At 49.4% G+C, this 12,332-nt stretch overlaps 1 protein-coding gene across 1 annotated transcript in view; it reads right to left on the reverse strand.

Moving 5' to 3' along the window:
- Positions 1-12,332, reverse strand: part of NUP210 (nucleoporin 210) — a 103,420-nt gene that overhangs the window by 66,120 nt on the left and 24,968 nt on the right. Inside the window, exons 5-8 of the mRNA XM_034996459.1 lie at positions 9,155-9,305; positions 7,097-7,229; positions 1,758-1,916; positions 1,145-1,213 (exon numbers count right to left, since the gene is read on the reverse strand). Of these exons, the coding sequence (XP_034852350.1) occupies positions 1,145-1,213; positions 1,758-1,916; positions 7,097-7,229; positions 9,155-9,305 (512 nt within the window). The remainder of the gene's footprint in view (positions 1-1,144; positions 1,214-1,757; positions 1,917-7,096; positions 7,230-9,154; positions 9,306-12,332) is intronic.

Here is a 12,332-nt window from a genome sequence, read left to right on the forward strand (position 1 = left end):
GAATCCATAACCCTCTGAATCCCAGTAGGTCTGCACTCTGAATCCACAGTAGGTAGAGCTCTGAATCCACAGTAGGTCTTGGCTCTGAGGCCTGGCACTGAGCATTCTATCCATGTGAACAGCCCTCCCTCCCAGGCCTCTAGCTGTGCCCCCACACACGATGCACACGGGCTGCTCGCTGACCCCCGTGAGGCCGTGCACTCTCTCACCACACCCTCGCCCAAACTGTTAACTCCGCCAGGCCGACCTACCTACAAAGGAGCAGCTTCTGGGAAATGCCTGCCTCAACCCTCATCTCCCAGAAGCTGTTCTTCGGCACTCAACTTGACTAACTCTCTACCACTGTCCTGTCACCATCTGTTTACACTGCTCTTTCTCTGCAAAACCAAGCACAAGGACCTATGCTTCCTTCCTCCAGAACTCTAGGCCCAGCACAGGCCAGACTGAGGGAAGGTACCAAAAAAGGCTTTCTGAATAAATGAAGCTCCTAAGACACACCTGCCTGGTGTTACCACATTGTCAGCTCAGGTCTGCACCGATCAGCAAGCTCACATGGTGGCTCATAGGAGGACCTAGGGGTTTGCTGCATGTCGGTCAAATGTTCTCTCGCCTGAACCAATTCAGTACACCCAACAGGTGCGTCAACTCGGAGCAAACTCAAAGGGAGCATCATCTCTATGACCTGGGGTGACACTTGGGTCCTGGACATCTCTCAAGCGTTCATCAGTTATGGCAGCTCCTGGGCCCTGGCTCCGCCCCCACGGGTCCTCCATGACCGCCGAGTCCTCCCTTCCTCTCTTGGGTCAAATGCCTCCCCTTCCTCCCCACTGAGACTTTTACCAAGTGTGTCCTTGCTTTAGGGGCTCCTTTGTCACTGAGCTGACCGACCTCCAAATGTCCACAGGTCTGGACAGAGCCCTGGTATAGAAACCAGGAGGAGACAAAGCCCTCCCACCTACGTTGACCTTGGCCTACCCTCTGCTTGTTTCTGTGCATCAGTGCAGGGAGGACTGGGGAGCAGCCCTGGCACGAGCTGGCTGAGCTGGCCGGTGTGAAGCATTTTCTGGGGAGCTGTTGTTGCCTTTATTTATTTTTTTAACTCCTGTCAGTAGCACCTGGGAGGACCCAGGATGACCAAACTTACCCAGGTATCCGGGTTCAACCACGTAGATGGTGCTATTGGGTAACCTGGAAGCACCCTGCATGCGGATACCTGAATGCTTACTTAAGGAACAAAACACAAGAAGGAGAACAGAGCAACTGGCAGGATTCAGCTCATATGTGTAGGAGAGAGGATGAAAACCCCTTGTGTGAGGACAAGTAGAACAAAGCCATGTTCCAGAATCAGAGGCCACACCACGCTTCCTACACTAGCAAAGGAGGATCTCTGCAAGGGACACTGGAGCCCACACAAACAAGGCTAGGACAGGGACAACCCACACGCTGGTTTGGAAACAGCCTTGCCCAGGACCCTCGGATGGGGCTGCCCGTGCCAGGGAAGGTTCCGGAGGCGAGGAGTGAGGCTCTGCTCCTGCCACCACCTCCCATCCTGGAGCCTCTCCTATGAGTCACCCACAGAGGTGAGCGTTCCACACAGCCGTGTTGCTATTTCGGTTCTTTCCAATTTTCAGACCTTGAGGGAAAACAGGGTTATTTTTAGCCTCGCCAAGCTTTCGGGGAGAAAAATGACTTCCAAACAGCAGGTCTCCTGCACAGGACATGCTTATGTACTTGCAGACAGGCCGGGGAAAGGATATTCCTGTGGCTCAGGACCAGGCTGCTCTGTCCCAGCTGCACGGCGGTGACCATCGATGTGTCCTGGTCCAAGACGGCCACGGGCCGGCCCACGTCTCCCTCGGGGCTCGAGATGCTGTTCTGAAGCTGGAGCTCATACTGCTCAGAAGGCATTGACAGCTCTGGCCGCCCAGAAGCAAAAAAAACAAAGTGGGGGAGACAAGAGCAAAGGCAGGAAACATTAGAAACCCATACATCCACCCCACCGCAAATCCCTGGACCCGACTATCAGTATGACTGCTTGATTTCTCTTTCTTTCTTCTTTTTTTTTTACTTAGTTTCTTCAACACTTTTTTTAAAATTTCACTGTAGTTAATATACAGTGTTATAATTTTCTCAACACTTTAAAATTTAACATTATTCTCCATGCCTGTGGACAAAACTGACACTACCCATGAATTTTCAGAAGCAATCAGTTTTTTAATGACTCATAAACTGCTTTTTTTTTTTTCATTAAGCACAGCCTCTGACACCAATTGCAGGCTGCTTGCAGAATCCAGGAGCTGAGTGAATTCTGCTGCTGCACCGAGGGGCCTGGGGTAGGGCTCACGGGAGCCGTGCAGCCTCTGGGGGGGGTGGTCCAAAAAGGCACCAATCCATTATTTTCCACCAGGTTTGGGGAGTTCAGTCTAGGATCTGCAAAGAATGTTCTCTTTTGCTATCTTGACTATCCATCAAGGTTTCCCTGCTCGGTGTCACGTTGTAGAAGAGAGAGAACTGCTCAATTTGGGATTTGAGGGATGAAAAACGATTTCCCCAGGAAATAAGCAATCCTACAAAACTTGCCGCTTCTGCGTCAGTCTTCCACAGCCTATGTGTAGTGACCACGAACGCTTTTATAAATGGCTACTGCTGACTGCAAAATCAAGATGTGGTGGGACTGTGCCTGCTGCTTTATGGGCCTGCCACCCCATTTTATCCCACAACCACCCTTGACCTGGGTACTGCTGATGCGCACAGCTTCAAGATGGTGGTGCTGTGGAAATCGAGCCAAGAAGCCCACTGGGTCCTCCAGTGGGGAGTGGCGGAGCTGAGATTCAAACCAAAGAGAGCAGGATGAATCATTGAACACTACATCAAAAACTAATGATATACTATACAGGGGCTAACTGAACATAAAACAAGACAAAAAAACAAAGAGAGCAGGAGCACTTTTACTCAACCCCTCCCGGTCCTGTCTGTCAACTTTCCTACTGAGCAACCTGCTCACAGAGCCTGGGGGCGTGGCCACATCTCTGCCCTCCAGCAAGAGACAGGAGGGAGAACCATAGACTGCACCCTTGCTCACCATTCCTCCCCAGATCCCAGCTCAGGGCCTTCCATGGGAGGTGTCCAGGACAAGGGCCAGGAGGAATTTCAGCTAGATCATCCTTAGAATTCCCAAGAATTCCAACGGGAGCTTTAAAAGGAAAGCAACTGGTCCACTTCCTGTCTTAGGGTATCTTCTGTGTGTTCTAATAAGTCCCCAAGAATCTGCCCTAGAGCAGAGGGTTCTCAAAGTGTGGGCCCTGGACCATCAGTGTCACCTGCCAACTCCAAATGACTGCTCCCCCACCCCAGAGCTGCTGAATCAAACTCTGGAGGTGGGCCTGGTTCTCTGAGTTTGAACAGGCCCTCTGGGTGATTCCAGGGCACACTAGAACTGAGAATCCCTTAGCGTATACACAGCCCATCTCCTTGTCCTCTAAATGGGGGAAGCCCAGCCTAGCTGAGCTGAGATTCTTGAGGATTATATTTTCAGAATATGGCAGAAGTGCATCAAGAATCCACGCCATAATAAAATAATGCCATTGCACAATAAAGCAGTATTACTTTATGCTGTTTTATGAAGCACTAGCTTCCTCCTTTATTTAAAGTTCTCCAAATGAATAGGCCATTTTGGGAAATGAATATACGGATTCTCAAAAGATCTTGCACAACAACATAATTACAAAATCCTAGGACAATGAAAATAAGGGGTTTGTTTGACTCCTTAAACACCTCTTATAATGCAGAACTCACTACTTGTGAGAAGCACTGAATGCAGAAGGCTTTGCAGATGCTAAGGGTCACTGTCTATCTATAAAAATAGGAAGGCTGTTCTTGGGGCACCAGACCAGCTCATCTACCATCTGCAGAGGATAAAGGGCCATCACCAAGGCTGCCCTTCCATAAGCCAAGAGGCCCACATGCTTCTAGGAGACAGGCTCTGTGACCCTCCTGACCCTGGCTGACCCTCCAGATGTGCTTCTTATTCCCCCCTGCCACGGGTAGGCTCCAGGGATGACCATGGAGCTCCTGGGGAGGTAGATCTGAGCCCAGGAGGATGGGGAGCTCACTCCCTCACCTCTGGCTCCAGCCCCTGCTCACATAGCCCATAAGAGCTAGTTCTGGGCAGCCATGGCTCAAGGGTGTGCTGGGCTCCAAGTCCCTTTGACACCTGGGTCACCGACACCAGCCTGTGCAGGTGATTCTCCCAGCCTCAGGGCATTTTATCTCTGTTCCTTCCATGATTGCACTCACTCACGTTCTTTTGGACACCAATTCCCTCAGTCAGCATGGCCTCCCCACCTTTTGTTCTGTCTGATAATTTAGTTATTGTGCCAGTCATGTGTTCAAGCAGTACAAATACCAAAGGATTGAGAACTGAGGGGAGAGACCTGCGGCCCCCGCTGGAAACACTGCCCTGCAGGCAGCACACAGCCCCCTATTACAAGCTCCAAGAGCCCCTCCCCCCCCCACTTGTAAGATGTTCGGAGAGTAACCATTGGACTGGCTGCTGGGCTGTGTGCTCCAGGAGGGCAGAAACCCAGGCAGCATATGCAGCCTCTAGCAGACCACGGCACTGAATAGGTGCTCAATAAATGGGCTTACAAGAAAGCGAGCCACCCAATTTAAAGGGAGGCAGACAGAAGGGAAATAAAGACATGGAAGAAAAGAAGAAAAATTACATTTTCAAGGAAGGAAAACTGAAAAAAAAAAAAAGAGAAAGAATATATTTGGGGTTATAATTATCCGCATGTTAATAAGTCCAGATAACTGGCCTCTAACCTAGAATTCTCTAAGCCAACACGGGATGCCACGCAAGATGGACAGCAGCTGAAATTCATGTCCCTGTCATGCCATCAGTCGTCACTTCCCTGCTAGTCAACTTGTTTAAAAAGACAGTGATGTGGGGCGCCTGGGTGGCTCAGTTGGTTAAGCGACTGCCTTCAGCTCAGGTCATGATCCTGGAGTCCCGGGATCGAGTCCCGCATCGGGCTCCCTGCTCTGGCGGGGAGCCTGCTTCTCCCTCTGACCCTCCCCCCTCTCATGTGCTCTCTCTCTCATTCTCTCTGTCTCAAATAAATAAATAAATAAAAAATCTTTAAAAAAAAAAGTGATGTGAATTATATCTTAATTAAAAAAAAAAAAAAACAAGCCTAATCCATCTAAAACAAATGGACAGAGTTTCCATTTGTATGACTAGGTTATGGTGGACCTTGCTGGCTCGGTTCTCAAGGGTTCTGTCTGGAAGCCACCCCAGACCTGCATCAACCAGAACCATCAAGTACCCAGCTATGTTCATTTTTGGAGGAATTTTCCATCTCATTTCCCCATTGATGAAAGGGAGGCAACATTCCTATTTCCTGCCCTGGGCTACCTTTCATGTGTTCCGACGCTTTGACATATATGGTAGGTCAGTGACCCAACCCACAAGTTTTCTGGGTCCCTTGAGATGTGCTGTTCCTCTGGACTATGACATCTGAACTAATTCAGGGTGAACTCTCAAGACCTCTTCATTAAATCACCCGCCATTAACCATGCTGACTGCACTCCCCGGTTGGGGCCCAGCTCTCAGATCTCTGGCCAAGAGCCCCCACTCTGCTTCCTATCCAGAAGGAGCCTATTCTCAGCTTCCGTGGTCTGAGGGGCAGAGTGCTCTGCCACACTGTAACTTCTCAACAGATCCATTGCTCCCAGGTGAGGCAGTGTCTTTCAGGACCCCATCTATGGAACAAAACCCAAGTTTCTTGGATACTGAAGCATCTATGTGCTTCTTACACAACACCCTGCATCACAGACAGAATGACCCTCCAACCTGGGGGAGGCAGCTGCCTGAACACGTGCCAAAGCCCTTGGACAGATGGGTGACACTCTTGACATCTTGTGCTCTGGCCAGGAAACATGGATAAACTTTTATTTATTTATTTTTAATGGTTTTATTTATTTATTTGACAGAGAGAGACGGAGCGAGAGAGGGAACACAAGCAGGGGGAGTGGGAGAGGGAGAAGCAGGCTCCCTGCGGAGCAGGGAGCCTGATGTGGGGCTCGATCCCAGGATCCTGGGATCATGACCTGAGCCGAAGGCAGATGCTTAACGACTGAGCCACCCAGGTGCCCCATGGATAAACTTTAAAAAAATGATAATAGTAATAATTCTTAGGAGGATTGGTGCTGTATTAAGAACCCTCACCATATAAAATGCATCACAGGTACACAGCACTCTAGAATTTCCAGAACAAATCCACATCCACTAATTAATTTTGCCCTCACAGCATAGGCAGAAAGGCCTCAAGGTATCTGAAGGGGAAAATGAGCCCCAAAGGAGGGGCAGTGGTCAGCCAAGGCTGGACAGCAGTCAGTGGTTGACCAAGGGCAAAGCCCGCTCCAATGTGAAGCTCACAGCTTCTGACATTCTCAAAACAAAGGCGTGGATATACACCCAAAAGGACTGAAAGCAGCATCTTGAAAAGATATTTGCACACCCATGCCCCTAGCAGCATTATTCACAATAGCCAAGAAGCAAAGTAACCCAAGCGCCCATTGATAGATGAATGGATAAGCACTCAACAAATATGAATATGCGTACACTGGACTATTACTCAGCCTTAAAAAGGAAGGAAATTCTGACACACGCTACAACATGGATGAGCCTTGAGGGCATTATGGCTAAGTGAAATAAGCCAGTCACAAAAGGATAAATACAGTAAGATTCCTCTTATATGAGGTCCCTGGAGGAGTCAAATTCACAGAGACAGAAAGTAGGATGGTGGCTGCCAGGGGCTGGGGGGACCAATGGGAGCTGGTGTTTAATGAAAACAGAGTTTCAATTCTGGGAAGGTGAAAAGTCCCAGAGATGGATGGTGGGGATGGTTGCATGACAATATGAATATACTCAATATCACTAAACTGCACACTTAAAAATGGTTCAAATTGTAATTATATTATGTGTATTTTACCACAATAATAAAAATGGTTAAAATTGTAATTATATTATGTGTATTTTACCACAATAATAAAAAGCCTCTGCCATGACCACCTCGCTGAGTCAGTGACTCACCTGTGATCTTTCCTTGCCTGATCTTCTGCACCCTATAGCGAATGGAGGTCCCCACCATCAGGTAGACGTCGTAAGCTGGGTTCAGAAGGATGTTCTCCAGAATCAGCAGTCTGACCTCTGCAGGGCGCACGTGCTTGGAAGAAAGAGGATAGAAAAAGTGAGGTGAGGGAGGGGTGCTTGGCTGGTACAGTCAGTTAAGCGTCCGACTCTTGATCTCAGCTCAGGCATTGATCTCAGGATCCTGAGTTCGGGCCCTGTGCTGGGCTCCGCACCCAGCACGGAGCCTACTTATAAAAAATAAGAAGAAAAAGTGAGGTGGGGTGGGAACGGAGAGTGGTGTAGACAAGAGAAAGAGAATCTAGAACTTCTCAGGATGCTTATGTAGGGACAAAGAAGTTAGGGGTAAAAAAACAAGGCAATGCTCAGAGCCCCCCACCTTCAGACCCCCAAAGCCCCGGGGGAACCCTGTGTGTTCACGAGGCACATGTTCAGCGGCTACTGCTGAACCGTGCTGAGCACATCACTTTACGTTACGCGTGCTATAGCTCAATGTATAATCATAATAGTTACACAGAAAGAAAAGTGAGGAGTGATATCCATGGATACTGTGGCCACCAGGGGCTCGGGGGCTCCACCCACAAAAGCCCAAAGGCCAGGTTGGTTGGAAAGCCACAGGCAAACCTGAAAATGGGAGAGAAACATGTCCCTGATGAGTGCTCAGCCCTTTCCCCCTCCCGCCGCGCCGCGAACTCCTCATCAGGAAAAGGTGTGAGAGACTTGAAATGGGAGAACCACCACCAGTCCAGCGCACCCCTTGGGTTCCCGGAGTCTATGGGGGCCTGCACCTTTCCCTGCCTTTGATCTTTTGGCAACTCTTCAAGTTGGAGAAAAGTCAGCAAAGAAAATGATTCTCATGCACAGAGATGCAAATACATTGTCTCAGGTGGAGGTGTGGTCGATTATCATCCCGTGGATATTGACCAGTTCTGCTTCTATTCCTAAATTCTTGGGGTTCTCCTTTGCTCCAGCTATAACATCTTACAGGTTTCCTCACTTAATAGTAAGTTACATAGTATCTCTGACTCATCCAAAGAGACAAAAGCAGCCCTTGGGCCCCGCTCTGCAGTGGGTGCTTTCCAGCAGGGGGCAGGCAGGGAAGCCGCGTATGGACAGGCAGCAGGCAGGACAAGGGGGAATTGCAGCTCAGAGGTGGGGTGGGCTGGGCTTGGGCCCAGAATAAAAAGAGACAAACAGTCTCCAAACATGACCTGCAGGGTGCTACAAGATGAACCCCTACAATATGGCACGTCCTGTGCTTCTAAAACCCTCCAGGACCCCTGGCCTACTGGCTAAACCACTGAAGAGTAAATCAGGAGGTGTTCTTTCATCTGTCACTTTAGAAATTCAATGGCAGATGGAGGACCACACCCTTCTGTGTGAGCTCCAGGAACCAGGCAAATGAAAGGAAGATCTCAGGGTTGTAGTGCAAAGGAGGCAGGGCAGACATGTGCCCACAAGAACCGGGAAAGAACCAGGACCTCTTCTTTCTGCTGTCCTATCCCTCCCCCGATGGGTGCTGATGGAGAAGTAGGTGCTAGTGAGGCCAGGGTGACTTGAGGGGGGCGGTGAGCTAAGGAGCCTTAACCCCACAGATGGGACCACCAGTCCCAGGGCTCAAAGTGGAGCATGGAGGACACTTGGAAGTCCCCAGTTTTTTCAGAGCCCCAAATGCTTGGATGCATCCCTCCACTGGGACGGAGGGGGGTATTTGTTGCAAATCAGCTGGTTAATGAGCATCCCACTGCTCCTGGACCTCCCTTGAAACTGACAACGGATCAACTACTTTGGAGCTCTGGAGATGGTACACTCTGGTCCCCCAACTACCTCTCTCGAAAGCTGTGGCCCCCAAAACACCAAACCCAACAGCAGGAATACAGAATCACGCCCCGAAGTTCCCAGTTCATGAACAGTGAAACTTCCACGGTACCACTCCTAAAGGTGCGCATGGCTGTGAGCCATGCCAGGAAGCCCCGCTCCTCCCAAGCCCCAGGGCCCCACCTTGTAGACGGCCTCCTGGATGCGCGCCTTGAGCTTGGAGCTGCCAGTCTTCATCCCGGACACCAGGACGGTGTCCCCCTGCTTGGCCACCTTCTCCATCTCAGAGATGTAGGAAGGAGGGATGTACGTGGACTCCAAGAACGTGAGGATTCTGGAAAAGGAATGTGTCATCAGACCTGAATGTGGAAGCAAAGACCCTAATGGATTCACTGTCTGTTGGCACCTCCTAGGAGGGGCCAGATGCTGAAGTAAGTGATGGTGCCCTGCTTGGTGCTGCTTAGAAGTGTGTCCCTGAAACTTCCTACATCGGAACTGCCCACCTCCTTGTGAAAAACGCAGATTCTTGGGCCCTGGCCCAGGCCTTTATCTGCTTGAAGCCTGGCACTGTGCCTTTTATCAAAATCCGCACGTGATTAGGGTAAACCCTGCAATATGAGGACCACCTGCTTAGTCAAAATGCTTCTCTCCCAGGTGTGAGAGGTGAGGCCCACGGAAACTAGGAAGCAGGCCCGAGAGCACAGACCCAGCCAGGGTGGTGCCAGCAATGCCCACCAGGCTCCCAGGACTCCCTGCGACGTCCTACCCACCGCTCAGGGCCAGCTCTTGCCCCTGGAAAATGACACTCAATGACCCTCCTCCAGTATCAGGAAGAGGGGATCACACCCATCTTATTGCCCGTGGGGCTGGGCTGTGGGGAGAAGCCCCACGTCGGGAGAGAAGTCAGAGGCGGCGACCCCACAGTTTAGGCAGGAAGCAGGGCTGGCTTGAGGGACCCTTTCCACTTCTCTCTTGCAGACTGTGATTTACAGGGTAGCCCGCCTTCCCACTTTGAACGAGAGCAGTCCACTGGACAGGCTTCCACCCTCCCCAAGGTCCGCCAGCGGCTGTAGTATGCTGTGACTGACTCCCTTGTGTGGCTTTACTACGTGTCACATCCTGATATTAATGAAAATCCAGGACACTCTGGTGGCAACATGCCTTAATGCCTTTGATTCTGGTTAACATTCAGCTCACGCACAGAGTTTCTGGAAGCTCAGGAGGCTATCATGACAGGAAACGCACCTGCTTGCATAGACTGGGGCAGGGAACCAGCATTCTCTGAACATCTGGTGTGTGACAGGCCCAGAGCGAGGCTCTGAATACCGTGCTGACCCACACAGCTGCCCTCAGAGGTAGCCACAATAATCCCCTCCCGCGGACAGAGGAGGATGCTGATGCCCAGATGGGCTGCATTCCTTGACTGAGGAAGCAGGCAGGAAGTGACCAGGCCAGGCTGGGAATCCAGGTCTCTGACTGAACTTCACGAGACACCAGAAAGTCCAGAGCTCATCCAGAAGACAAAGGTTGAGGGTCCCATCCCCCCAAAGACCTTTGACCCAAAAGGGCAACCCAGCTTGCCCATTGTCAGGGTGTGAGGATGTCTGCCAGGGAAATAGGCGTGGGCTAAGCTGAGATGTTCCCTAAAGCCCAGAGCTGGACTTGTAAAGGTGTAAATAAAAGACCAGACTTTTAACTCCCCACAAAATACTTACTAATTGCGAGGTGGTAAGACAGTAACTTCATAGTGGGGCATCCGGGCAGACACCATCTAACCCAAGTGATGACAGTGAACGTCATCCGTGACAGACCCACAAAATCATGATAAGATGCAATCAGGAGAATAAAGAAGTTCAGCTCTGCCATCTTCCTGCCAAAGATGCAAAGCTCTGAGTCTAATCAGGAGGGAATATCAGATAATCCTGAAATGAGGGACATTCTACAAAATAATTGGACTATAATCTTCATGAGTATCATGGTCCCAAAAGAAAGAAAGGCCAAAGAACTGTCCTAGGCTGATAGAGACAGGACAACAGACAGCAGGTGACTCTGGCTGGGGTTTGCACTTCATGTGAAGGATATAACTGGAATAGACTGGCAAGGCCTGAATGAGGTCTGATGACTGTAGGCATCAGCGTTCATCTCCTCATTTTGATGATATTGCGGATATGCCAGAAAATGTCCTTAATGGTGGTAAATGCATGTTAAAATAATTAGGGACATCAGGTCGGCTCTCAAATGGTTCAGGGACACCACTTTTTGTACTGTACTTGCAACTTTTCTGTAAGCTGAAAATAGCTGCAAAATTTTTTAAAGGGGCACCTGGGTGGCTCAGTTGATTGAGTGTCTGCCTTCAGCTCAGGTCATGATCCCAGGGTCCTGGGATCAAGCCCCGCATCGGGCTCCCTGCTCAGTGGGGAGTCTGCTTCTCCTTCTCCCTCTGCTGCTGCTCCCCCTGCTTGTGCTCTCTCTCTCTCTCTCTGTCAAATAAGTAAATAAAATCTTAAAACATTTTCCTTTTTAAATTAAGTCTTCCTCTGGAGTTAGAGAGCGTAATGCTAAGCAAAATAAATCAGTCAGAGGAAGACAAACACCATATAATTTCACTCATAAGTGGAATTTAAGAAACAAAATAAGCAAAGAGAAAAGAGAGAGCGAGACAACCCAAGAAAGAGACTCTTAACAATAGAGAACTTGTGGTTAGCAGAGGGGAGGTGAGTGGGGGGATGGGTGAAATAGGTGATGCGGATTAAGGAGGGCACTTGTGATGAGCACTGGGTGATGTATAGAAGTGTTGAATCACTAAATTTTACACCTGAAACTAATATAACATTGTACATTAACTATACTGAAATTAAAATAAAATTTTATAAAGATTATAAGGGAATATTGAAAAAAATTAGATCTTTTTCCCTTAAAAGAGAGTTTAAAATTTGATTTAATAAGGCCTGAGGCAATGCAGGATAGCAGGGAATATGAGCCCAGCCCTTGGGTCTGCACCAGCACTCGTCAATGGGACCTTCTGCTTCACATCTGCTCTGTGCAACGTGTAGTAACCACTAGCCACATAGCTAACAAACACGTGAAACATAGCCAGTACATCTAAGGAACTGGAGTTTTCATTTTATCTCATTTAAACTGAAATAGCCAGGGTTGGGTTGGGTTAGTGGCCACCATATTGGATAGTGAAGATTTATATAGATCTGAGTTCAAATTCTAGCTCCGCCACTTACCAATCTGGTAAGTGGCTTAAACCTTTGTTTCTATGTCTGAAAAATGGCAAAAATGGTGGTACTAGAGCCCACACGGCTTTTGGAGGGATTGAGGGAGTCGAGATGCCTGATAAACCCATGTCCTAAGG

Source organism: Mirounga leonina, unplaced genomic scaffold (assembly GCF_011800145.1).
Source record: "Mirounga leonina isolate KUSES-001 unplaced genomic scaffold, KU_Mleo_1.0 Mir_94, whole genome shotgun sequence".
NCBI lineage: Eukaryota > Metazoa > Chordata > Mammalia > Carnivora > Phocidae > Mirounga > Mirounga leonina.